The sequence below is a fragment of the Callorhinus ursinus genome, unplaced genomic scaffold, assembly GCF_003265705.2.
Source record: "Callorhinus ursinus isolate GAN/ISIS: 27379988/994484 unplaced genomic scaffold, GSC_fseal_2.0 scaffold4, whole genome shotgun sequence".
Classification (NCBI taxonomy): Eukaryota; Metazoa; Chordata; class Mammalia; order Carnivora; family Otariidae; genus Callorhinus; species Callorhinus ursinus.
The window spans coordinates 62,959,255-62,986,555 of NW_027397066.1; the positions used below are offsets into that span (position 1 = coordinate 62,959,255).

Here is a 27,301-nt window from a genome sequence, read left to right on the forward strand (position 1 = left end):
AAAAAAAAAAACTACGGGGCACCTGGGTGGCTCAGTCGGTTAAGCGGCTGCCTTCGGCTCAGGTCATGATTCTGGGGTCCTGGGATCGAGCCCCTCATCGGGCTCCCTGCTCGGCAGAGAGCCTGCTTCGCCTTCTCCCTCTGCCTGCCGCTCTGCCTACCTGTGTTCTCTCTCTATCTCTCTGTCAAATAAATAAACAAAATCTTAAAAAAAAAAAAAAGAAAAAGAACTAGAACATTCCCAGTACCTATACCCTGAGTACCCCTCCAGTTGCACTGTCTTTTCCACCTTTCCACCTGTGTAACCACTAGACTGGTATTGGTACTTATCATCCCTTGTTTTGGTTTATGGTTTACCTCGTATTTACTTCTGCATGGTTTTGCATGTTTTTGAGCGATATAAAAATGTCATACTGCACAAATTCTCTCTGCAACTTTTCTTTCTTGCTCACTGAATCACTTCTTGATTCATAAGTGTATCAACATTTGTGTTGATTCATGTAGCTGTGCTTTGTGCCTCACTGCCTTAAGGTATTCATTGTGGGAGTATTCCACAATTTATTTGACCATTCTGCTTGGCGTAGAATTCCACATTCTGTTATGAAGAATACTATATGTGTCTCTGAGCGTACATATGTAAGAAGAGTTTCTCCAGGGTAGGTGCCAGACCTTTTTTTTTTTTTTTTTTTAAGTCTTTTGCCATTCGAAAATGGCAAAAAGGAGCAAAAAGACACCAACACATCTCTACCCCTGGTGCTGTGTGGGTCTGGGAGGCTGCAGAGGGAAGACTGTTGTTGAGTCAGTTTACTGAGGCTTTAGGGTTGGAAGTTTTTGCCTTACATCAGGGAGATCGTTACTTGTGGGGTCCCTGTTATTTCCAGGGTGACTTTCCGTAGGGCCTAACCCTGCTTATGATCATCTATATGGCTCCCTAGGGATGCGGTAGACCTGCAACACAAAAAATAAAATCAAGACTGACTCAGGGAATTCAGACTTAATTCAAAAGAATTGTGTCTCCTGGGGCGCCTGGGTGGCTCGGTTGTTAAGCATCTGCCTTCGGCTCAGGTCATGATCCCAGAGTCCTGGGATCGAGCCCCGCATCGGGCTCCCTGCTCGGCGGGAAGCCTGCTCTCCCTCTCCCACTCCCCCTGCTTGTGTTCCCTCTCTCGCTATCTCTGTCTCTGTCAAATAAATAAATAAAATCTTAAAAAAAAAATAAAATCAGTTGAGATATTCTTTTAAAAAGGAAAAAGAATTGTGTCTCCTAGAATGCCTGTTTTTTGAAGTCTGTCAGACCTTCCAACCTTATAAATCATCATCATCATCTCTAGTCCATTGTTTGTTCTATTTAATCAGTAAATATTCATTGAATATCTTAGGTGTCAGACACTACATGGAATCTGGTAATACTGGGATCAACAAGAAAAACCTGTTTTGCTGAGTCCGCTAAATGAGCTCTTGGTGCCACTAATGGTTATATCAAAGTTGTCGAAGCAGGGTCAGCCCTAGCTTGTGTGGGTTGCTCCTACGCTCCAAGTTCCTCCTATACCCCAATCCTCTCAAATCTCCCCACTGAAGCACTTTCAATTAAAAGTAAGGAATGGTCAGAAGGACTCTGTTGCAAGTATAAAGCACTGCAGTTATCACTCATGCATTATTTTTTAACAAATGTATGTGTCAGAAGCTTGGCCAGCAATGAAGATAAAACAGTGAGCAAATAGATATGGGCTGTGAGTCTATGGAACCTGTAATGGGTGAAGCAGCCTTCGACCCAATTTACATTTAAAGTCACTGTATTTAAATAAAATATCAAATCATGATAAGTACTGTGAATGAAGAGTGCACAGTGTAATGAGAACAAATGATAAGGGGCGCCTGGGTGGCTCAGTCGGTTAAGCATCTGATTCTTGATTTCAGCTCAGGTCATGATCTCAGGGTTGTGAGATCGAGCCCCATGTCTGCTTAAGACTCTCTCTCCCCCTCTGCCCCTCCCCCTACTCTTTCTCCTTCTCGCTCTCAGTTAATTAAATTAAGAGAGAGAGAGAGAGAGAGAGAGAGAGAGAACAAATGATATGGGATTTGACCTAGCCTGGAAGGGAGGAGAAAGAGGGTGAACTGCCTAGACACTGTGGTGTTTGAGTTGAGATCTGGAGGATAAAGAAGAGTTAACTAGGCAAAGAAAGGCAGACAGAGGAGTGTTCCTGCAGAATGCCCAGCAAGGTCAAAGTCAGGAAACTTCAGATTCATTATCACTAATCTCAAGTCAACCCTCAGAGCTTCCCAGCACAAAATAAAAACAGTTCCCTAACCACTGGCTTCACTCTGTCACTCTTCTCAACTATTTTATTCCTTCCCACTCAGATTGCTGTATCTCCCCCATCCTCACCCTCAGCTGGTTATCTTGTGTCCTATTTCATGGAGGAAACAGAAGAAATCAGAAGAGAACTCACCCAAGCTCCTACCATCATAGCTACTCACTCCCTGCATCTGCACATACCGTATGAAGGAACAGTCCTAGCTCCTATTCCAAGCCAGCCGCCCCATGTGTGCGCTGAAACCCAAATCCTCTCATCCGGCTTTAAAAGAGCATCTTATAAGCCATTCTCCTCTCTCTGTGAATCACTCCAATCAGCATTAAAAACATGTAACTTCTCCCATCTTTAAAAAAAAAGTCCTTTCTTGACTCCATTTTTCCCTCCACACCCATTTTCCCCCTTGTACTTCAAGTTGTCCCTCAAGAGTTGCCTGGACTCGCAATTTCCAGTTTAGCACCTTCCATTATCTCTTGAGCCCACTTCAGTGAGGCTTCTGCTCTCATCCCTTCACCCAGCTTGATCTTGTCAAGGTCACCAATGACTGTGTCTTACTAGAACCAGGGCTTGAGTCTCATCTTTCTTTGTGCGATGGCTTTACAACAGTTAACAGTTCAGTCCCCTCCTTGAAACATTTTCTGCACTCAGCTGCAGTGTCATGCTCTGTAGGCTTTTATTCTGCCCACTGGCTTTCCCCTCACTGTTTGCTCTGCTGGTTCCTCTTCTTTTCCATTGCCTTTGAATTTGGAGCACCCTAAGCGCCGTGCCAGAACCGTCTATTCTGTCTCTGTTTTCATGTGGTGGTCCCACTCATCATTCGTTCCCAATGTTTTAAATACAAAGGAGCACCTTCAGGCCAGGGCTCACCTCTCACATCCAGACTTGTGCATCAGATTGACTGCTCTGCCTCTCCACCTGGCTCTCCTATAGGCCTCCCAAGTTGAACATGCCTGTTGCTGAATCCCTCCTCTTCCTCCACCAAATCTAGTCCTCCCACAGTTTTCCCATCTCAGGTAAGGGTTGCTCCAACCTCCTAGTTTTCCTCTCCCTGAGGCCTTCTGTGACCGCCATATGTAAAATTTCCAGCTGAACCTCTTCCTAGCATTCCCTTTCTCTGCCTCATATTTTTCTTCATCACCTGCTTCCTTCTCATGTACTATACGTTTTTGAACTTATTTATTAACCGACTCCCTATGGTAACATATTGTCCCTGAGGGCATATGTTTTTCTGCTCTGCTCACAGATGAATTCCCATTACTAGAACAATGTCTATCACATAATAAAAGCTCAGTGAATATTTGTGGAATAGTGAGTCCCAAGGCAGTAGAAATATGGAATAGAGAACATGTCAAGAGACCTAAAGAAGGCCAGTCTGGCTGGAGGAGTCCTTATGTGCCAGAGGCTGGGAAGAAAAGAGCAGATTCAAAAGACCAAGAGAGAAGGCCAGGGAGGTTGAAGTAAGGAGTGAGGCAAGAGAGTATTGTTTGGCAATGTCTTGAAGAGTGGGACATTATGTTTGGATCAGGTTGAAAGAGTCAAAGTTTCAGAGCAGGCAGATCTGGGAAGGAGAAGTCTAGGCAGGGCACTGTGGCGGTGAGCCCTTCAGCAATCAAAGAGCAACCGTGGGGACCTTCAGAATGAAAGAGCTAGGAAAAGCAAAGAGTACAAAAGACTACTAAAGATGAATTAGATTATTTCTCCTACCCACATCTCTTTCTTCAGTGATTATTTAGCACCTGCCACAAAGCACAGTTCACAATCCTGAGAAGGGCGGGCAGGGAAGACAGCCTGAAGTTTGCAAAGTGGACCCTGCTCTCAAGGAGCTCTCGTTTCTCCTGCATTTAGATTCCTGATCCCCATTGCATTCCAGCAGACCAACCGCCCTGTACCAGTTGTGTATTCGCTCAATACCGAATTTCAGCTCTGCAATAATGAGAAGGTGTTCCTAATGGATCCCAATACATCTGATATGTCACTGGCAGAAATGGATTACAAAGGGGCCTTCTCAAAAGGTAAGTTGTTTCCTTCACCTGCAGAAAGAGACTGTGGCTAGACTTGAGATGCTTTAGAACAGGTCTTTGGACTAGCATCTCTGCTCGTTGGCTTTCGGGCAACTCTCCAGTGAAGATTCCCCTGGGTTTGGTTCTAGGATAGCCAAGATTTAGTCCAAGGAACAGACCCATATCCTTCCTTCATGTTGTGTCAAAATAAGATCACATATTTGGTACTGTAACGATTGGCAGTGTGGTACTCTGGAAAAACTCTGGTCTGAGTGGTAAGAAGACTAGGGTTTCCAACCAGATTCTAACATGCTGTCTGACTTTGGATAAGTTGCTTTATCTCTTAGTTACTCAGAGAGAGATTGCAACATGACCCTCACTACCTACCAGCCTCAAGGTTGCCAAATGTCTGTGTACTCTCCATCATGCTTTCTCTACTAGAAATGGTTCCTCTGCCCCCTCCTCACCCCAGACATGGTTTCCTTCACGTTTCAAAAGGATAGCCCTTTCTTCTTCAGGTCTCTACTTAATTGTTAACCGCCTCAAAGAGGCTTTCCTTGACCACACCAGACAATTGAATATAGGCCTTCATATTTTTCACTTTCACAGAACATTATTCATTTTTTATAGTACTTCTCACAATTTTAATATTGTATAATATATATTACATATTTCTTTCCTTGTTGCCTCTTTCTACCACTAGACCATGAGTTCCACAAAACCCAGATATCAAATTTGCACACCAGACCACCATGCCTAGGTGCCTAATAAACATTGATTGGTTGAATAAACGAATTAGCCAATTGTCTGCCTTTGTTCTCTCAATGGCCCCTTCTGCCTTTTTCTTACTTTAACCCTCTCCTCATATCTGAGCTTTTTCTCTCATCCTAAAAACACACTCAGGTCCTACCCATAACAGAAAAAGCAAAGCATCCCTCAGCCCTAACTGCCCTTCAAACTTCAGTCTGTTTTCTCCTTTTCTTTTCTCTGAGAAACTTCTTCAAAGAGTGAGCGGTGAGCACACACTGTCTCTGTGGCCCTTCACCTCCGTCCATCTGTCACAGTCTGGGTTTGTCCCACCACGCACAACTTAGAACTCTCTTTTGTCAACGACACCAAATTTATGGATTTTGACACTTTATTTCCTGTTGGGTTTCCTTTGCCCCAGCCTCACCTGACACAGTCTTGCTTCTCTGGCCACTCGTCACTCTCCTGCTCTGGGTCTTCATCCTCTGCTATATCCATGTTATTATCCCCAGGTTCTGTGCGTGACTCCTTCTGGTCTTACTCCCCTGCAGCCTCTGGTCATCCCTGTGGCTTGGCGCATCCCTTTGCTCTGAACTCCCTGTTCTCCTACTCCTCCACAGCCGTTCCTTAAGAGTTGACTTCACCCTGATCTCTCCGAACGTCATTTCCACATTTCCACATGTGGGTCTGGAACCACCAAGCTGCTTCAAATGGATGTCTTTCAGACACCCAGAAGTATCTAGAATAGGACTTACCTCCCTCCTACCACATCCGCTGCCACATTGGCTGCATCATCATACTCCCGGTGCCCCGGGCGAAAACCTCAGGATCTTCCTCCTCTTCTCCTGTGCCTCCTGTCTATCATTAAGATCAGCAGAATCTGACTCCCAGACATTTCTTGAGTTCATCCCATGCCTCACAGCTCTATTTTAGATACCTGTCTCTCAAGAGTATTAGCATAGCCCCTGACCCAATCTCTGCGACTCTAGGCTTTCTGTCTTTCCTCCATTCTCCATGTTTCTGAAGCCCCGGTGTGTTGATGTCACACCCCTGCTTCCAGTGTTCCCCATTTCTTGCCGACGTCCAGGCTCCCCAGCACCCTTAACCTGTCTTCCCAGGGGTCTCTCCTGCCAGAGCCTCTAAACTTCCTCCTCTCTAGTCACACTGACCTACTCAGTGCCACATAGCAAATGATCTGCATGACAGATTTGTGCTCAATTTCTCATCCTCCCGTGTCACAGATAGGAAACCTTGGACACGTTATTTAAAATGAGGATAATAATTGAACCTATCTCTTGGGCTCTTGGGAAGAATAAATAAGATAGTATAAGGAGAGAAAGTAGACGTAGACGTAAAGAAAGTGCCATGGCAGACACTAAGGAGACAGTAGCCACACCAGGACTCACCTTCCAGCGTACAGTATTTTGTGCGTGGACTTTCTTTTGCCTAGAATGCTCTCCCCAGTCTCCTACCTCAAATGCCTACTCATGTTTTAGGGTATTGCTCAAACATTATCTCCTCTTTAAACCTTTCCATACCTCTCCCCAGGCAGATCTCTGTGCTCAGCTATGTGCTCATGTAACATTATGTACCTTCCTCTATTGTGGTTCCTAACGGTATCGTGTTGTGATAAGGGTGGGTTTAGGAGCCCAAGTCCCTTGACTTTGAATCCCACCACCACTACTTCCTAGCTTTGTGACCTTCAACAAGTCACTTAACCACTCAGCGCCTCAACTTCTCATGTATAAAATCATGAGCACTACGTGAATTCTTACATGGGGAGAACTTAGTACAGTACCTACCAAATAGTATGAGTTTGATAAATGTTAGCAATGTTATTTTTAGCAATTGGTTAGGTTTTATTTCTGTCCTCTCAGCTGCATCTCACTCACCTTTGTGTCCCCTGTGCACAACAGAGTCCTTGGCATACCTTAAATGCTTAATTAATGTTTATGGAATAAAAGAAACTATAAATGAATGAATGAGTATTTTAAGGGCACATGGAATCATAGAGCTCTTCATAGGGAGGTACTTTTGACTCTAAGGGAGTGTGTTAAATCCTTTCCCCCCTTGATATTTCTTTCTCTTTAATCTTAAAGTCTGACCTAATTAATGCCTCTCAATCTTTCCAGGTCAAATCCTTTATGGCCGAGTACTTTGGAATCCAGAACAAAACCTTAATTCTGCTTACAAACTCCAGCTGGAGAAAGTCTATCTTTGTACTGGCAAGGATGGCTATGTGCCTTTCTTTGATCCCACGGGGACAATTTACAATGAAGGGCCGCAGTATGGATGCATTCAGCCAAACAAACACCTAAAACACAGATTTCTGCTGCTGGTATGCTAACTGTTAGTGTTAAACAACTGACACCCAAGTTGATTTCCTTAGCTATGAATTCCGCCTCAAGCAGACGGAACCCCACTCTTGACGGTATTCTCTCTATCCGTATTGCTCTTGTTGTTTCTCTCTAATCAGCTAAATGCTAGCACATATTGCCAAATGTGATGGTTACAGTGGGTAACAAGACAAGCTGTTATTAACGTCCCGGGAAAAGGAAAGTTGAGGCCAGTGTTTCCCTGAGTATGAACCAGTGTTTTCTCAGAGTATGGACCCCGCATATCCCCGATTCTCTTTCAGGGAGTCCACAAGGTCAAAACCACTTTCATAATAATATAATGATGCTTGCTTTTTTTTTCCCCCCCACACTAATTCCCTCATGAGTGTAGAAGGTATGAAAGGTTTATTGATATGGTTTCAAATTCCACATTGTAATTAATCTTTCAAAAATACCACTTATCGAATTTGATTCAGTATCAAAGAGAAGAGAATAGCCTATTCTCTTTTCTCTTTGAAAAACTATATTTTTCAGATAATCGAAAAAGGTATGAAACCATTTCTCCCTTTTTCAACTACACATCTGTGTGAGGCCAGATTTTCTTCATATACTTCAGCCAAACTAACATATCGCAACTGAGGCAATATAGAAGTTATGAGAATCTAGTTCTTTGCAGGGATTTGCAAAAATGTAAAACAATGCCAGCTCTCTTTGAGGAGCTGGGGGTGAATATAGGTATTTTCTCTAAAAAAATGTTACTTATGTTAACATGCAGTGGGTTTTTCATTGCCACTTTAAAATGAATTATAAAATGAGTATTTTCTAATTTTTCAGTGTTAGTTTAAATAGAGTAAATCTTGATAGTTATAAATCATGTAAACATAAGACTTTTGGGGTCCTTGATTTTTAAGTGTGTAAGTAAGGGGTCCTGAGACCAAATGGCTTGAGAATTATTTGTCTAGGCTACCCCACTCTTTGAGCTTTGAGATCACAGAATCCACCAAGTGTCCTTCCTTGAAGAGAGCAGTGGGTGCCCAGAGGCAGTGGGTGACTTAAGGAAAGGGCTTTCACAGCACGCACTCTCCTGACCCAACCCAAGGCAGGAGTGGAGAGTACCTTTCTCCTCCCAGTGACTGCCACCTGCCGGGTCAGTGGTTCTATTTTTCTAAACCTTTCGTTTCTTTTTCTGAAATTCTAGGACCGCAGTCAGCCCGAAGTAACTGATAAGTACTTCCATGATGTGCCCTTTGAGGCCCACTTTGCTTCCGAGTTGCCTGATTTCCATGTGGTCAGTAGCATGCCAGGTGTGGATGGATTTACCCTGAAAGTAGACGCACTCTATAAGGTGAGTGTGGTGGAAAGAGTAGAAGCATAGGACCAAGGCCACTTTAAAAAGTTACAAAAAGGAAGATGACATTATCTGTGGGCTGTCAGTCTCTTTTTATAGCATTCTTGCTGGAGGGTCTTTTTTATTGGTGTTAAGCTTATCATTCACCCCCATTTTTTTTAAAGATTTTATTTATTTATTTTAGAGAGAGACAGAGAGAGAGCATGAGCAGGGGGAGGGGCAGAGAGAATCTCAGTCAGACTTCCCTGCTGAGCACGGAGCCAGATGCAGGGCTCGATCTCACAACCCTGAGATCCTGACCTGAGCAGAAACCAAGAGTCAGATGCTTAACTGACTGCACCTCCCAGGTGCCCCATTCACCCCAAATTTTCACCACCCATCCCGTTAGACCACAGCAATAATAAAGTTCTTTAATTTGCTTATAGTCACTTGTCATAGTGTGAGTCAGGGGTGCATATGGTACTCTGGATTTTCCTGAACTCTTTTGTATTGCCTGCCTTTTTGGCTCTATGCTACACCAGCTGATTTTCACAGGCATGTGGAAAACATTTAACAAAGTCATAAATACAGTACAGCAATTTAGAATGCCAAGAATTACTAGTATTTGATGAGCAAAAATACTCTTAAGTCCTGTAGTAAATATGAACTTCCAAAATCAAATTCCACTTCTTCCTGTCTTCAAGTAGTAATCCATGACCTTGGATTTCAGAACTGTCGCCATTGCTCAGAAGTTAGTTCAAAACCATGGAGGGTTTCCATGGGGGCACGGGAAATGGCAATAAAATACTTGATGACTTAACCGCTCAGGGGATGATCCAGGAAGTGTTCAGATTTAGGAAATTTTTGTCATGTATCTGCATATTATGCACAGAGTAGGTGTTTAGTGGATATTTGTTGAATGACTCTAGCTGAAGCTCATCAATAATAGTAAGTTAGCATAACAAACAATTGAAGGTCACTGGGAATAAACATGATTATTAATACTTCACTGCTATCAATAAAGACTGACAATCCTGAGTATTTACTTAGCTAAAGAAAAGATGAAAGATAAATTCGTAGGGCTCTTCCATACACAGGTAGGAAAACAGAAAAGAGTGTGAGTAGCTGGCCCAAGATGACCCTAATTTGGAAATGAAATAAAACCTATATTTGGTTCAATTCTTGACTCGTAGGCACCAACCACTGCTAACGCTTTCATGGAGACCATTTATCAAGGCTCACGGTCATTCCGTTTCCCTCACGAAGAAGTGGTCTGTGGGCCACAGTGACATGCGTGCTTTGTCTCTCTGTCTCCCTCCTCCCGCAGGTGGAAGCAGGACACCAGTGGTACCTGCAGGTGATCTACATCATTGGCCCTGACACCATCTCAGGGCCCCGGGTCCAGCGCTCTATCACGGCGCCTCTGAGGCGCCACCGAAGGGACCTGGTGGACCCCACTGGCCGTCTGACCCTTGACGATTCCCTCATCTATGACAATGAAGGGGACCAAGTCAAGAATGGCACCAACATGAAGTCCCTGAATCTCGACGTGCAAGAGCCCATGGTGGCCGCTTCTCTCTCCCAGACTGGGGCGTCTATCGGCAGTGCCCTCGCTGCTGTCATGCTCCTGCTTCTGGGGCTTTTGGTGGCTTGTTTCCTCGCCAGGAAATGCCAGAAGCAGAGGAAGAAACCGCCCACAGAGGACATTCTGGAGGAATACCCTCTGAACACCAAGGTGGATGTGTCCAAGAGGAGCCCAGACAGGGTGGAGAAGAACTTGAACAGACACTACTGCACTGTGCGGAACGTCAACGTCCTGAGTGACGCCGAGGGGTCTTATGCCTTCAGAGGGGCTAAGGTGAAAAAACTGAATCTGGAAGTCAGAGTTCACAACAACTTACATGATGGAACGGAAGTGTAACGGAGGAGACCTGTGTGTGTTTTTTTCTAAAATCATTTTTATAAAGACAGGGGTCAAATACTGGTATTTTTATAATCTTGCAGTTTAAAAAGGGAAAACTATAGCTTTGAGTGGTGGAAGGCACACATCACACACATCAACTCACAACTGAGCTACCTCATTAAACAAAGAACCACTGAGACCCCAGAGTTCTGGAGCAGAGGGCTTTCGGGAGAGCTCTTGAATAGTGTCAGCAGGTACAGACTGCTCCTTCTGTAAGGCTGGTCTTAGAAAGCACGTATTTCAGTATTGGCCAGGGCTTAGACTTTCCAGCGAGCTAATGGAGCTCAGCCGACTGGGGAAGGTGCACTGGCAGGTCTCTGGGTCGGGGGGTGGGAGGGGATGCTGGGGGGACATTGGTTTCCTCCCCCACCTCCAGCTTTCTTCTACTTGGGCTTTCCCTGGGCCTCTGGGCAGCAGAACTTGGATGGCTGATGCTCCGATTCCATTCAAAATCCTGCTAATCGACACAGCCTGTATATTTGCTCATTGTATCTGCTTGACAGCTTGCCCGCCATGGCCTCTAACTGTCCTTTGCATTCCCAGAGCCTTTCACCTGGGGGTTTCAAAGTGCTCTAGATGAGAGCCTTGTCCCACGACTTGCGGGAGAAATCGCACAGCTCCCTACCAGAAGTCTGGCACAGCGGAAACCGCCGCCCCCCCCCCCCCCGCCGCCCCACAGAAGGGCAGACAGAGAGAGGAGGGGCCTGACCCTATTAGTGATGCATGGCCCCCTAGGCCCAGGGGGATGTCCTTGTGCCCCACTGGTTTACACTGCACCAAGGACATGTCAGGACATCCTCCCTGACAGAGAATGCTGCAGAACAAGGTCAGCGCACCTGGCCTTTTAATTCCACGCGGCCGTGCATGCTTACAAAACCCACCACGCTTTCCTGCCACCCCAGGCTTTGCCCAGGCCAAACCTGCATACTTTGCTAGCTGCGAGTTTTGTATTTTGCTAGCGTTTCAGAAAAGCAAGGGATTCATTTGAATAAAGCCCATTAGGAGAAAGCCCCGCTCAGAGTGAAATCTGAGTTAAGAGATGCCAACTAGTACTCACAACAGATAAAGTGTCAACGCTCACAGCAGATGAAGGCGCCGATCCCAGGACAGGTTTTCAGGGATTTCTCTTTCCGGGGGGTTCTTTTCTGGTAGCTCAGGCATTTATTTTTACCACATCAGCACGTGACAAGGCCATAAGCACGTGGCTTTTAAAATGATTCAGTGTTCGAATAGCAGCTTCGGGATTTTGTACAAAGTGTGCACACAGCTTGCTTTTGTGTTTCTTTTTCGTTTTTTGCCTGAGTGGCAAAAATACAAGCATGCGTGTCGTGTTGTTTTGAAATGCAGGCACAATTTCATCACCGAGGAGTGAAAGACATGTTCTCCTCCTGCCGTACGGCGCACCGCAGCCACCGAGCCAACATCAGAACGGCACACTGTGTCGTCGTAGTAGAATGACCCAGGCCTTGTGAGGACATCCCACTCTGCAAACACCTTGGTTCTAGAACGCTAGAAAGAGTGAGCCATGAATGGTTTTCAGCATCTCTACCAGATGCCAAGCTCTTGAGAAGAGGATCTTGTGAACCGTGCCTTTGGTTCCTCAGCAGTGCCTTGCACAGAATGAGCACTCCAGAAATATTTGTTAGGTAAACAAGTGAATGGTGGCATGGTTGAATGGTAGAGGAATCAATTCAGGAAGGGGAGGTGAGAGACATTGGTGGCAAGATCGCATGGCCAGATAGGAAAAAACAAAAACAAAACTGCCTCTTCTGCTTGGATTATAACTAACCTCATTGGAACGACGAAGCACCATGTGACATAGGCATGAATCTAGCAGTGGTCTTAGGACGACTGAACAGAAAAAAATCAAAAGAACATATTAGCCAGAAGTTGAAACTGTGAATCAGCCTCCAGAGCAGGACATTTAGAGGAAAGTCTGACTTAGCATTCTGAGGTGAGTGAAGTTTTCAGGAGAGGCTGGAATGGGGTGAGCCCAGAACCCGAAACTCCTGACTGGGCACGTGCTCCTTGAGACCAGCTTGGGCGGTGTGGGGCAGAACTTCTGTGTCAGCCTCGGGAGCATCCAGAATTGTGTCTCGTGGCTGGAGAGCTCATCAGCCCGGTGTGGAATCTCCTCCAGAACAACCTGGCAGGTTAATGCTAATTCTGCGAGGACAGGAAGCCTATCATTTGTGGAGCAACTTTTGATTGGGCCCGTTCTTTATCCCTGTTCCCACTTGCCAGAACACTTCCACACTAAAGCGGCACCGTTGCCTTTGCTCAAATAATTCTTCGTGCATATCCCTTCCACTCCTGCCAAGGAGGACACATGCATGGGGAGAGTGAAGGCATGCATGCGCAGAGTGAAGCTAATGCAGGAAGAGATGGAGACCGAGACCTCCGAGTGCTCTCAGCAGCTTCCATGTACGTGGTCTTGAGCGACAAGGACAGCATCTGGGGAGGACCATGAGACCAAGAGCTCTCTGTGTGAGAGGAAAGCCTGGGACTCTTCCCACCTCCCTCCCTTCCTGCTCTTCTCCCCGACTACGTATACTTTTTCGAATGCTGGTACTTCTTCAGTGGATGCACACTTATTAAATAGGAAGTGTTGCGGGGGGGAGCTGAGATTTACTCCTTTGATACAGTTTCTCATTTTGTTTATGTTTTCTGTTTCATAGCAGGAATCCAATAATTTGGTGACCGCTGCAGGATTATATTTCAGTCAAAGCCCTCCTTTTCAATTTCTCTAACTTGCTCACTAATGCCTTGTGTGTGTTTTACTAATCTTCTATACCATGTCATTAGGTCAGGAGGAACAAGAAGCCCTACGGGGTTGCTATTTGCTCTCCCCCACTGGCTGTGAAGTTTGAAAGCGAGGAGTCTGCGACTTTTTTCTGCCTCGCTGTCCTATTATGGTCCCCGGGCCTCCTGGAGGCCGCCTGCAGACCCGCGCCTGGATGTGGAAGTCGTGTTGGAATGTGTTTGCACAGTCTTAGGACATTTAGTTTCAGTGTCCTGTAGGTGTTCATTGTTCTTGGATAGGACACACATGCTCAGACTGAGTGAAACATTTGTGGTGCTGTCAACCTGATTTCTTGACTCAAATAATCTTTGTATTTCTAATACCAATTTGTGTGTTATGAATTTCTGATTTCTCCAATAACATATGCCACTATATAAATTTGTATTAATAAATGACAGTCTGGTTGCATTTTTTTTGGTCATATTCTTTTTAGATTACTCCTCTCATTAACATAAGACATCACCTTTGAGATGGCAAAATCATTCTGAAAACTGAGGCAAAGTTCTTTGGAGAAAACCTGCCTGAAGGGGTTGAATCTAAGACAGGCACACATGGACCGAGCTATGAGCCAGATGAATAAGAAATTACACAGCCCCAGATCATCTTAGCTCATCTTCCGCAAGTAGTTGAAACCCCAGTATGAAGAGGAATAATTCAAATCTCCATGCGTGATACAATAAGATGATTATTTATGCTGTATTTATTACCATCAAACCCTCTTGGGATCCTTGATATAGTGTGAAAATGGCTAGGTTCTTTTATGCACTCACAAAAATTTATGAAGTGTCCCTAACTCACCCTGGAGAGACGACCAAGGCTCAAATAAGTTGATTGGCGTGTGAAGGGGCAATGGCACAGTCAGAAAGCAACTGAGCCCCAAAGTCTCGGCGTTCTGTGAGCCTGGCCATGGGTGCCTGTCCCCCCCGGGGAGCTGCTTGATATATTAAAACAAAAACAAAAACAAAAGCAAAAATACTGCCAGCGACATTGACCAGCTGAGATCTGTTGGCACCTTTTCATGGCACATTTGCAAACTCAGCAAGACTTGAGAAAGCATGTTTTCATAAAATCTGGGGGAAAGGAGGCCACAACCCTGCTTGGGATTTCCGTAGATACTACTGGGACTTGGTGTAAACTTCACTTCCTTGCGGTTTCCTGTGATTGTCCCTTGCCCAACAGCGGAGCTCTAAGCCCCAGAACACATCTCTCTCTGGCTCCTAGAGAAGCTGTATCAGGAGCCAATCTCTGAATCATTAGGATTGCCTATGAAAAAGTTTCCTGAGACCTGAAATTTCATAGGCATGAAATTTAGAAAACTTGGGGGTGAGTGGCAGAAAATGAGTTCTCACTGAGATTTTGCAACACCTCACCGACGAAGGTTTTGAAGAGACGTTGCGGGAACAGGAGAGGAGATGATACTGAGAATATCTCACCAGGTTCAGCGCCATATAATTGTTGACTTTGTTGGTTAAAAATAGTCCAGTATCAGTTGTTTTATATGTCTCAGCCTAATATTAAAATGCCATGATCGCATAATGGATTCTGGCCCCAAATGAGCCTGGGAGAAGTCTAACTAGGAGTCCTTTAGAATGGTGTCCCGAGAGTAGCTACTAGTCCAGGACGCTCCCAAGTAATACATCAGGCACGTCAGGCAATCAAGAGCAATGACTCCTTTATGTTTTCTGCCTCATGCGGTCCTCATGACAGCCCTAGGACATAGTCATAGGTCATTGTCCTGGCTGATTTTCTTTGCAAGTTCCAGATGAAAACCAGGATTTCCAAGTCTTGGCCAGAAGGCCTTCATGGGCACAAAGTGGTGTTTAAAAATGGTCCAAAGCTCCTATAACCTGGATTTAACGCTTGTCAGGAAAACTGTGGTCACTTGACTTATACAATAAAATAGACCCACCCTGCAACTTTCTCTAAAACAAACGAACAGAAAAGCTAGCAGTTTTACCCCTGACTCATTTTGGTTTAAGGCCACCAAGTTCCAAGACCAGTTAGTTATGAAAGTTTACTAGAATCCCACTCTCTGGGAGAATGTTCATAAATTGTTAAAAACCAGTTCCAATATGTCTCCCTTAAATATCCCTCACTAAGGAATGTGTCCGGAATGAACCAATGGTCAGTACTAGTGACTCCCAAAAGTCCCTTTGCTGCTTATTCTCTCTCCACACTGAGCCTCTGCCCTGTTTGTGCTTTAGGAAACCGACTTTCCAGAAATGATTCTCCAAGGCTCCCTTGCCCTTGGCTTCTGGTTGAGATTGGCCAAATGGAGACACTGGTAGAAGTTAAGGTGTGTCTACCCCTATCCCTCCCCCCTTCTCTCCACTGCCTTGCTCCGTGTGTGGTCCTGGTTGGTTCCCTCCAGAGCCACAGCCCCTCTTCCACAGTCCAGTTCTCAAAAAGTTCTAACAGCATCCCTCCCTTGCCCTACAAGTATAAAAGTAGTAATGATTTCATCCTGTTCCTAGCCCTAGGGGCTTCACCATCAGTGTGGATTCCTTTAACTTAACCCTGCCTACCCTCTGTAAATAGTCCCTTTTTATTTTTTTTAAGGTTTTATTTATTTCAGAGAAATTTTTTTTATTTCAGAGAGAGAGAGAGCATGAGTGGGGGGCGGGCAGAGGCAGAGGGAGAAGCAGACTCCCCGCTGAGCTGGGAGCCTGACATAGGGCTTGATCCCAGGACCCTGAGATCATGACCTGAGCCGAAATCAGAGGCTTACCAACTGAGCCACCCAGGCATCCCTGTAAATAGTCCCTTTTTAAAACTCTTTCTTTAAACCCTTTGAGTATGCTATTTCTCTTCTGCCAGAACTCTTATATAGTCCTTAAATTCAGTGCCATTTTGGCTATAGTTTTCAGATACATATCAAAGACAAACACTTGAACTCAGATCGTGTCTTTATTTTAAATTTGTCTATTGTTATCAGCAGCATGCTGATAAATGTTTCACACCAGCGTTTGGAGTCAGGAGAGGCCTGATTTGTAGCATTTGCTGGTTTTTCTGTTGTGTACGCCCCACCAAGGGCAATCAACCTACCACCACAATTTCCTTCAAGGTTGGAATTGGGGAGAGATGCACAGGAACACAACTTTATACAGCATTTCTACTCCACAGATATACTAGACATAAATAGCTTCAAGAGGATCAAGAATAGTAAAATGTAAAATAATTAGGAAGTTTGGATGTCTTCGTTTTTAATATAATTTATTTGATTGTGTTTATTTATTTTTAAAGATTTTATTTATTTATCTGACAGCACAAGCAGAGGGAGAGGGAGAAGCAGGCTTCTCACCAAGCAGGGAGCCTGATATGGGGCTCAATGTGGGGCTCGATCCCAGGACCCTGGGATCATGACCTGAGCTGAAGGCAGACGCTTAACGACTGAACCCCCCAGTTGCCCCATGATTGTGTTTATTTAATACAATGTTTAGTAATGGCTGTGTTTGCTTGCAAAATTCCTAAAAATGTAGCGATTCACTTTTGCATGTCAAGCCAGCCTCAGCACACCATGTAAGAGCAACATTTAGTATCTGCAACCACTCAGTCAATTAAATCTGCTTTTATTAGTTTTTGCTTCCCATTCTGCATGTATTTTGAATATACCTCAATAACTTTGATGTAAAATCTTATATTTGACTCACAAATTGTTCTATTTAAACAGGAGAGGGACAAGATGATATAGGAAAAATTAGCTTCTTCTAAAACTATAAAGTAGTTCTATGTATTGAGAATGGTGAAAATGTCATCAAATAATCTTTTCTGCATTCTTTTTCTGAATGACTACAAACCTGGTTTCTGAGATCCTAATATTTATCATTATTATCATCCAACATTTCCTTCTGAGAAAATTCATCCTTTGAGGAAAAAAAATATTAGTTTTATAATCATGCCATAGCACGATTCTAGTCTAAAAGATGGTAACTGGGCAGTTGTTACAATGAAAACAATTCAAAAAATGGTTAGGGGCGCCTGGGTGGCTCAGGCGGTTAAGCGGCTGCCTTCGGCTCAGGTCATGATCCCAGGGTCCTGGGATCGAGTCCCACATCGGGCTCCCTGCTCAGCGGGAAGCCTGCTTCTCCCTCTCCCACTCCCCCTGCTTGTGTTCCTGCTCTCACTGTGTCTCTCTGTCAAATAAATAAATAAAATCTTTAAAAAAAAATGGTTAGAGTGTATTTTGTTTTAAAGTTGCCATCCTGAAACCAAAGAGGTTAAACTCTGAACCTGAAACAATTCAAATAAATCCTACATTACCACCACCTGTTGCTCGTTTCCTTCTGGATGTAAATCCAGCCCTATTACTTCCTGGTTGCGCGGAACACAACCTGTGCACGTTCCCCAAGCCCTCTGAGCCTGTCTCTGTATTTGCGAAATAGAGCTAATCACATTGAATCGAAACTGGCTAGTAAGTGTGAAATAAGCCCGTCTCTGCAAAGGCATTGCTCAATGTCTGGCATAAATGATAGGTTCTCAATAAATATCCGCCTCCTGCCACTATGCTAATCCCAGAATTTTCCAGGAGGAGATGGTACTTAATAGTTTATATCATGGCAACTTCTGAATGGGAGTCAGGAGTTACAATGCAGAATGGAAGGCAGAACACCGTCACATCTCTCTCGGAAGAAAGCTCATCATCACTTTAGATTTGTGAATCTGGTGGGCTCCCCATGCACCGGCTCCTTAAGCAAGGCTGTTTCTCTGTTTGTCCCAATGCAGCTCCTCTTCCATTTAAGGAAGGATGTCCTCTTAAACCAGTGCTCCTCAAGCTCTCGGCTGCATCAGAATCACCTGCAGGGCTTATTAAAGCAGTAGGTCTGGGGTAGGTCTGAGGGAATTTGCACTTCTAACGCGTTCCCATGTCCCAGACCAGAGAACCACTGCTTGAGATCTTCCTGAGCCCCAGTAGCCCCTGTATTGTTTAAAGGGCAACCCATATCAGCCTGCTGAAAGATTAGAAAAAAGGCATTCTGACCATTTAAGTCACTGTAGATAAACCAAACCAAAAGTTTGCCGGCATCTAAATGACAAGTGATTAGTTCTAATCCTTTTCTTCAAGTTAATATTGTCACTAAAATTTTTCTCAGGATAATAGCAATGGCCGTAAGGCTGTGATTGAGAAATATGGGGCACACTAATTTCAAATGAAAAAGAAAGTAAGATTTCTTTCAAAGGATCATGTTAAAATCATTCGGATTGCATTGCCTGCTTCCCTGACTGTCCCAAACTTTTAGTGTCCCTTTTCTTCTAAAGCCACAAGTCCTTTCCCCCAGAATTTAACATTATATGTAACAAATTATAAATCATCTTGAATTACTGACTTTAGCTTCCCAGGAGTTGGTCCTGACCTCAGATTATAAACTCATTGATAACTGAACTATGTCACATTATTTCCTTTTAATCTTCCATAGCACCTAACAGGTAGTGTTATGCTTTACAGGTAGTGTGCAGTCGAGAAATACTTACCAATGCCTTACAGGTAGTGTGCAGTCAATAAATATTTGCCAATGAATTTTAAGTAAAATAAATCCACACCTCTGTTTTGATCAAAAAGCAATGAATTAATTGAGACAAGTAAGGTACAAAACTATAAAAATATACTGCCTTTGTGTAATAAAGAGAAGAAATAACAATGTGTATTTCTTTGGCTTGATTTTATTTAAAAAAAAAGAACAATGAAAGAATATAAAAGAAACTAAAGAAAGAAAGTGCTTACCTGAAGAGGGCAGCAGTGAGTGGAAGGGATGAGGTTGGGGGGGTTGGTTAAGAGCCAAGACTTTGATAGACAGCTTTTTAAAATAAAAAAAAAAAAAAAAAACTTAACCATGTAACCATCTTAAGACAGTTTTATTAACTGCGGAAGTTCAACTATTCCTTTTCTCTTTTAAATTTTTTAGCAATGACCAGATTTATTCTATTACTGTTTGGCTCTGATTTGAGGATCTACCTGCACTGCTTGGAGGGTAGAAGCAAAGGGCACCCAGTGGAGGTCATGCCCACAGGAGTGCTGAATTTACTTCCTACTGCTGCCATAACATTACCATAAACTTAGTGGCTTAAAATGACACAAGTTTATTACAGTTCTACAGTCAGAAGTCCAAAATGGGTCTCACTAGGCTAAAATCGCAGTGTTGGCAGGCTGCATCCTGTCTAGAGGCTTCAAGGGAGAATCCATTTCCTGGCCTTATCCACTTTCTAGAGGCCCCCTGCATTCCTTGGATTATTACCCCCTTCTGTCTTCAAAGCCAGCGATGACCCGATGACCAGTTGAGCCATCTCTCTGCTCAGCCTCTGCTTCCCTCTTCCCCATATAAGGACCCTTGTGATTATATTTGGCCCATCTAGATATTCCAGGATAATCTCTTTATATTAAGGTCAGCTGATTAGCAACCCTAATTCCATCTGCAACCGTAGTTCTCCCTTGCCATGTAACAAAACATATTTAAAGTTTCCAGGCATTATTTTGGGCCATTATTTTGCCTACCATACAGGTTCATCATAATTTGGTACAGAATTTTGAACCACAGAAGTCAGAATACCCAAACCATCTGCCCCTCTCCTACTGTTGCATACCAACCAACAGTTTGCACATGGGTCTCTTTTGTTGAATGATTTACTTCCAGAAATGGGAGGGACCCATAAAAGGCAATTAATCTATATTTCTTTCCCTGTCTACTGAGCTAACAAGGGTTCATGAATAATGGCAGTTTCTGTTGTTAGAGAATGTGACTAACTGTGGAGATTTTGAACATAAAAGAATGGCTTCACCTAGATTACCTGCTAGTCCTTTCTCCTCCCCCTCGTTCTCACGGAAGCCCCTTGGGTCAACCTCTTGGCATTATGTGTAGATTTATCATTGTCATGATTAAGATAAGCTTTGGAGCGGGTTGACTGGGTTTGAATCTTAAGTACATGATTTACTGGCTATGTGACCTTGGCCCAGGATCTTACACTGTACAGTTTATGCAACTCAGAAATAGTACGTACTAGGACCTACCTCATTTGGTTGAGGTGAAAGTTAAATAAGAAGATGTGTACAACACATTTAGAACAGTGCCTGGCATATAGCTGGTGCTTAAAAAAAAAAGCCAAATTGTTGATTATTTTGTTGTTTCAAAGACCAAAATAATATTTAATGGTTTATTGGTTGAGCTCTTTTTCCTCGGGAGGTCTTATTTCCATGGCTAACACTCCCTTGGGATTTTGAGACCTTCAATATTCCTACCTGTCCCCAGACCTGAATATTGGATGTAGGAACCTCTCTAGTTGTCCTTGTTCCAATTGACAACGTTTGGCCGTGTTGGGAGGTCCCAACCCCCCTCAACACCTCTCTGTATACTGCTAAGATGGGTTAGGTTACTGTTCAGGACGATTCTCTGCCCACCCACTCATCCCCCTCAGTAGGATTGGCAATCCTATTTGTCCAATAGGATGTTAGAAGTCATGGTGCAATCAAGGGCCTGAGAAGTGCTTGTGCATTTGAGTGTGCCCTCTTGCACTCTGACATCGCCAGAAGAGTTTCCTCCAGGTAGCCGTTGCCCTTTTAGCCTGGACTCAGAATGGACGCATGAAGCGGAGCCACCCCAGCCATCCTGCTGATCTGAGAGAATAAATGACTTCTTTTAAGCCCCTGAATTTCAGGATGGTTTGTTATATAGCATGATGGTGGCAGTAGCTGATACATTTGCCCATCCTCTCAAAAGTTTTCACAATACTGTTCCATTTAAATACTCCATGAAGTCACCTAATCTGCAAGTCTATTCATAACTTCTCCTAGTAACCACCTGCTCCCTGTACCAAGCATTCAAGTGTTTTCTCTTTTTTCTTTCCTTACTTTATTTTCAAGTGATAATGTCATCAACCCACATGCCTGTGAACAAGAAACTATGTACAATAATGTTCATTGCAGAATTATAGTAGAAAAATATTGAAACAATGTAATTAATGTCCATCATCAGAAGAATGATGAAAAAACCATGATGTAGTCATAAAACAAAATACAATGCAGCAGTTAAAATGACTGTGGCTACTAGAGTGGCTAGCACTGAACAGAAAGAGCTAGTGGAAGAAAATACATCATGATATCATTTATGTAAAGTTTAAAAACCTGCTAAACAGTATTATGTAACATTTATGGCTATATAGATATTTTGAAACAAGTATAGGGGCACCTGGGTGGCTCAGTTAGTTGGGCGTCTGCCTTCAGCTCAGTTCGTGATCTCGGGGTCCTGGGATGGAGCCCTGCACTGGGCTCCCTGCTCAGCGGGAAACCTGCTTCCCCCTCTCCCTCTGCCCCTCCCCCTGCTTGTGCTCTCTCTCTTTCTCCGTCAAATAAATAAATAGAAATTTTTAAAAAAGAAACAAGTATAACAACATGCACAAAGATAAGAACACTGAATTTATTGTTGGGTTATCTCTGGAGAAAGAGGGAGGCAAATGGACCCAAAAGAGCACAAAAGGAACATCAATGTATCCATTTATCTTTTATTTTTATTTTTTTAAAGATTTTATTTATTTATTTGACAGAGACAGAGAGACAGCTAGAGAGGGAACACAAGCAGGGGGAGTGGGAGAGGGAGAAGCAAGCCTCCTGCTGAGCAGGGAGTCCGATGCGGGGCTCGATCCCAGGACCCTGGGACCATGACCTGAGCCGAAGGCAGATGCTTTAACGACTGAGCCACCCAGGCGCCCCTCCATTTATCTTTTAAAATATCTTTGAAAACATTCTAAATGAATAATGTTTAAGTTTTGATAAAGCTGGGTGATGGGTACACTGGTAGTCAGTATTATTATAATATCATTTATTCTTGTTGGTATCTTCAAAATATTTCACAATTAAAAATTTTATGTAGTAACTTTTTAAGAGGAAACTGTGGGAGTTGTTGTACGCTGCTTGCTATGGTCCGAATTTTGTGTCCCCCCAAAACTAATACATCGAAATCCTACCCCCCAAAGCAATGGTATTCGGAGGTGGGGGCTTTTCTTTGGGGTGATTAGGTCAGGAGGGCAGAGCTGTCATGAATGGGATTTGTGCCCTTATCAAAGAGGCCCCAGGGAGCTCTCTGGGGCCTCTTTTATCAGAGAGCTCACGTGCCCGTGAGGCCATGCGAGGCACAGCAAGAAGACAACCGTCTTCGAACCAGGAAGGGGGCCCTCACCAGACTTGAACCCTGCTGGAGCCTTGATCTTGGACTTCCCAGCCTCCGGGACTGTGAGAAATAAGTGTTTTGTTGTTTATGAGCACCCAGTCTATGGGAGCCTGTTATGGTAGCCTGAACGGACTAAGATACAGTTCTTCTTGATTGTTCCTGTGTCAGGTTGTTCCCGGCCTTCTCGGTTGTTGTCTAACTCAGCCTCTTGAACCAGTCCTGGAATTGGCTCTGCCCTAGAGCAGCACCTGCTTCTCTCTGGGAAAGAGTGCCCGTTCCATCCTGACCTTCATCCTTTGCTCTTGACCTCAGGCCTTTGTTGTGGAGTCCTGCACTTTCAACTGCATTTCACTAAGTGGAAGGCAAGACAAAGATGGTGAAACCCCACTTGTAACAGCCCAAACTGCCACAATTGCCCTAATTCCACCTCTAATTAACTGTCAGTTTTAAAGTCCAAGTAGCAGAGGCTCTAGAGTCTCCCTATAGGATTTTAATTTTCTCTTCTCTCTTTTGATTCCTTGTTTATGGAACCTGCATAACTATCTTTTTAGAGGATGAATTAGATCTGTCTGCCAGTCTCCCTCAAACACTTTCAGTACTTCCCTACTATTGCTAAATTATGCCCCAATACTCGCAATGTGTCATTCAAGATCCAGCCCTGCCCAGAGGAAAGGTACCTAAGGGCTGAGGCCAGTGCTGAGTCCCAGCTATGACACTTTTTACTCAAGTGGCTTTGGATAAATCACTTGACCTTTCTAAGCTTGTTTCCTCTGCTGCAAATTCTGAGAAGAATAATACCTCCTAAGGTTGCCTTGAAGATAAAAGAGTGAATGCAATCAGGTACTGAGTCCAATGCCTGATACCCAATAAATGGTAGCTTCTATCGTTCTCTACTACATCTTTCAACACACAACTGCTCACAATTCCCTCAATACAACCAGGGCTTTGGTTTTTAGCCTCCTTCATTTGTTTTATTGTTCCAGATGCCCAGGATGCCCTTCCACCTTATTATCTCCCCAAGTCTGTGGTTCCTATCCTCTTACTAGAGAGCCAATAAGCCTGGCAGAGGAACAACAAAACTACCTGGGTTCAAAAATCTAGTTCTGCCATTTCCTCCTTGTGTGACTTTGCTGAAGTTACTTAATCTCTCTGTCTAGGTTTCCTCATTTATAAAATGTGGGTAATCACAGTACAGGTATCCCCCGACTTTCCAAAGTGCCTGTTAGGCTTCTTCGCTGTCACTAAATACCTACATTATTAGTCCCTGCTTTCTCTAACTGAAAGAAGAAAGGAAAAAAGGCGAAATCGAAAAGTCTTGAGCGTTTGTTTAGCAGCAGGCATTCATTATAAAGGGAGCAGACACCTCTAGCCAGAGTGCCCCCCAATCTCCTTCCCCCAGGATTTTTTTTTAAAGATTTTATCTATTTATTAAAATAAATAAATTGCACGCGCACAAGCTCGGGGGAGGGGCAGAGAGTAGCAGACTCCCCGCAGAGCACGGAGCCTGATGTGTGCAGGACTAGATTCCAGGACCCGGGGATCATGACCTGAGCCAAAGGCAGACGCTGAACCAACTGAGCCGCCCAGGCGCCCTCCTTCCCCCAGGATGACACTGAGCATCTCAGCATCAAGTCACCATAGCTGAGGACTGGATCTATGAGCACCTGTGCTGTATTTTGATGTATTTTTCCATCTGCTGGCAAGATGTGTCTAAAGTATCAGAAAAGCCTAAGAGAGGTTATCTGGGGGTGTGGGGGGGTGTGGTCTGGGAATGCCCAAAAGTTTTTTCCATATAAATAAACGGTGATCGTTTCCTCACTTCACGCCATTTTAGCTTAGGAAAGGCTTCCCAGGAACTCTACTCTCGGATACCCGAGAAACCTGTATCTACTGTGTAGGGCTGTTGCAAGATTTAAATGAGGGCCTCCTCGTAAGGACCTTAGAACTGTGCCTGGCACAAAGCATTTACTTTTGCACCCCCCGGAAAGCGGAGGGCTGCGGCGCTAGGGTGCGGCCGTGGAGCCGCGGCGGTCGAGGGGCGCGGCTTGCTTTTCCCAGGGCCCCGGGCGCCGGTCAGGTGGAGCCGGGAGGCCCGGGGAGGGGCGGGAGGAAGGGGTGCGGTCGCCGGCGCTGGCCCAGCGGGCGCGGAGCGGCGGCGGCCGGGGTGCACTCCCTCTCTCGCCGTTCTCCCGCACGTCAGGTCCCTCGGCCGCGCTGCAGGTAAGATCGGCCTCGCCGCGAGTCGCCCGCGGCTGCCGGGCAGCTGGGAGCGGTGCGCACCCAGCCCACTTCCCCTGGAGCGCGGCCCACGCCGCAGACCAGCGGGCCGCGGGGGTTCGGCGGCAGAGAGTCCACGTCCCCCATTTCAGAATGGAGGAAAACTGAGGCCCAGAGGAGCAAACGTGGTGCGCCCTGGGAGGGTCACCCAGCTATGGTGAGGGCGGGGCGCAGACTGACACCCCGCTGTCTAGCCCGAGACCCTTAACTTTTAGGGAGCCAGCTGGCCGTCTCACCTCCCCAGCCCTAAACGTTGTGGGCACAGAAGCTGAGCAGGGAGTCACAACTGTCTTTTCGATCCCTGGCGAATTAGGAGGGGCTGGCTCGAGCTCCTTCGGAGGACTTGGCACCCCACCCATCCGTGTGAGCATTTGCTCCTCTTAAGGGAGACCGTTTATTTTATTTCGTTTAATTTAATTTAATTTATTTATTTATTTTATTTTTTTTGGTGGTAGGAGAAAAGTGTATTTAGATATTGAGCGTTGGGAATCTGAGAAGTTGGCTTTTCCTTAGAAAAGACTCACCTTTTCTTTGATTGCAACAGAGTCGCAGCCACTACTCATGATTCATCCCACTGGCATTTGAGTCGGCAGGTGGGGAATCTGAGTCCTTGATTGCAAATGACCATATATAGAAAACTGTGGTTTGTGCAGGGTTCCAGATGCCCGGGTCCGCTGAAGGCCCCTCTGGCTGCTGATAAGGAGTTACACTGCTGGACAGAAATTCTGCCCCAGGATTTGTGTTCTGCACAGACAGCAAGACTCTGGGCTTGCGGAGAGCTATATTTACAACTTGTTTTATCAACATCATAAAAAATGTAACTCATTAAAACGTTTTTCTCCAAAGATATCCCCACTGGCTTCATGAAGGCAGAAAGCGTCAGACTGACAGGAAAGGGAGTTTAAAGCTGTAAAGACACCCAGAATCTTGTTCTCAGAGCTGTAGTGGTCTTGTAGAGAGCCATCTGTTGAGAAAATAGGGAGGGAGGATGAAGTAAAGAAAATGATGTTGATGCTCGAATCCCTTTCTGAAGAGGATGTTTAAAGTTCTGTTGTAAAGCCAGCCCCTCCTAATTCGCCAGGGACCGAAAAGACAGTTGTGACTCCCTGCTCAGTTTCTGTCCCCAAAACATTTAGGGCTGGGGAGGTGAGATGGCCACTCTCCCCCACTGTGGAGTGATATCTTCTTAAAATTTAAATCAGTAATAATTGTTAATAATTTACAAATTATACCGGATCAGCACATATTGCGCCTCAGCTGTGACAATGTATGGGGCAAGCACTTGGGTAAGGCCGAGCATGGGAGTTAACTTCATACCTTTGGAGTGTGACTGTCCAGATTCTGCAGGGGGACACTTACTTGCTGTGCAGCTAGAACATTATTGTACCTTCTCTGTGCCCCAGCTTCTTTATATGTAAAGTGGAGATGTTCTTAATGACACCTCGCTCCCTAGATTGTTGTGAGGCTTATATTAAATCATTCTTTCATTCATTATTTTTTTTAGTGCCTTCTATGCCCCAGTGAACTAATATGACAAAAAGCCTTGTGAAATTAACCTTCTAGTGCTTTTTATATGACCTGGCACATGGTAAGAACTCAGAATCCTAGCTGATATTATCTTACACATGATTCCAGCCGCCCTCCTCTTCCCTTTCTGCAGAGGAGGAAACGGAAGCTCAAGGAGATTGAGCTTTCAGAGGCAAAGTGAGAACTAGTGACACTGTCTCTCCAGAAGGATGTAGTAGTAGACGTAGCTAGAAAGCCCACTGCCCTAGGCTACAGAGGGCCTGAGAAAATCAGGCTAAATATTTCAAGGGACTACTAGTGTAATTTCCTACTGATCTTTGTTCTGGGGCTATCATTGAATTTTTAGAATATTTTGTTCCCAGGATTGGTGGGAGCGACTTGCATTTCTAAATCAACCCTGGAGATATGCCAGCACGTTTGAATAATGTCTACATAGGAAAAGTGCCTGGGTTCCCAATAGGGCTCCACCAAAGAATTGCCCTTTTTACCTCTGGGCCCTACCAGGAACTGGACTGCCTCCTCAAAGAGCAGGCATGTGTGTTTATAACAGGCTGTAGGCTCGGAGCCTTGTAAAATGTAAATGGAGATAGCACAATCAAACACAAAGAATCCAACTGAAGCCAGCTAAAATTTGTTTGGGGATGGGGTCCGGGCAGACAATTTCTGTTTCTGTTTCCCTAGGATGGTATCTATCCTGATTAAAAGAATGCGGTAATCAACATAGTTCTATCGGAATTTTAAACGAGTCAAGAATTTGCTTTCCAGGAAACATATTTGTAAACCCCTTAAGTACAGAGATTTTTTTTTCTCTCTTCTTTTGACCCCTTCCCAGGTCCAGCACAGTCCCTTGTACACAGT

At 44.6% G+C, this 27,301-nt stretch overlaps 2 protein-coding genes across 4 annotated transcripts in view; both read left to right on the top strand.

Annotated features, from left to right (window-relative positions):
- FRAS1 (Fraser extracellular matrix complex subunit 1) overlaps positions 1-13,888 on the top strand; it is a 404,840-nt gene extending 390,952 nt beyond the window's left edge. For 2 of the 3 annotated variants that reach the window (XM_025887777.2, XM_073891816.1), the window contains 4 exons: positions 4,157-4,323; positions 7,191-7,396; positions 8,593-8,739; positions 10,049-13,888. In XM_025887777.2, the coding sequence (XP_025743562.1) occupies positions 4,157-4,323; positions 7,191-7,396; positions 8,593-8,739; positions 10,049-10,642 (1,114 nt within the window). In that variant the 3' untranslated portion in view covers positions 10,643-13,888. The remainder of the gene's footprint in view (positions 1-4,156; positions 4,324-7,190; positions 7,397-8,592; positions 8,740-10,048) is intronic. The other variant, XM_073891815.1, reaches the window with a different exon arrangement.
- A 10,824-nt stretch (positions 13,889-24,712) lies between these two features.
- Positions 24,713-27,301, top strand: part of ANXA3 (annexin A3) — a 47,430-nt gene continuing 44,841 nt past the window's right edge. The window contains exon 1 of the mRNA XM_025887354.2: positions 24,713-24,859. The gene's annotated coding sequence lies outside the window, so the exon portion shown is untranslated. The remainder of the gene's footprint in view (positions 24,860-27,301) is intronic.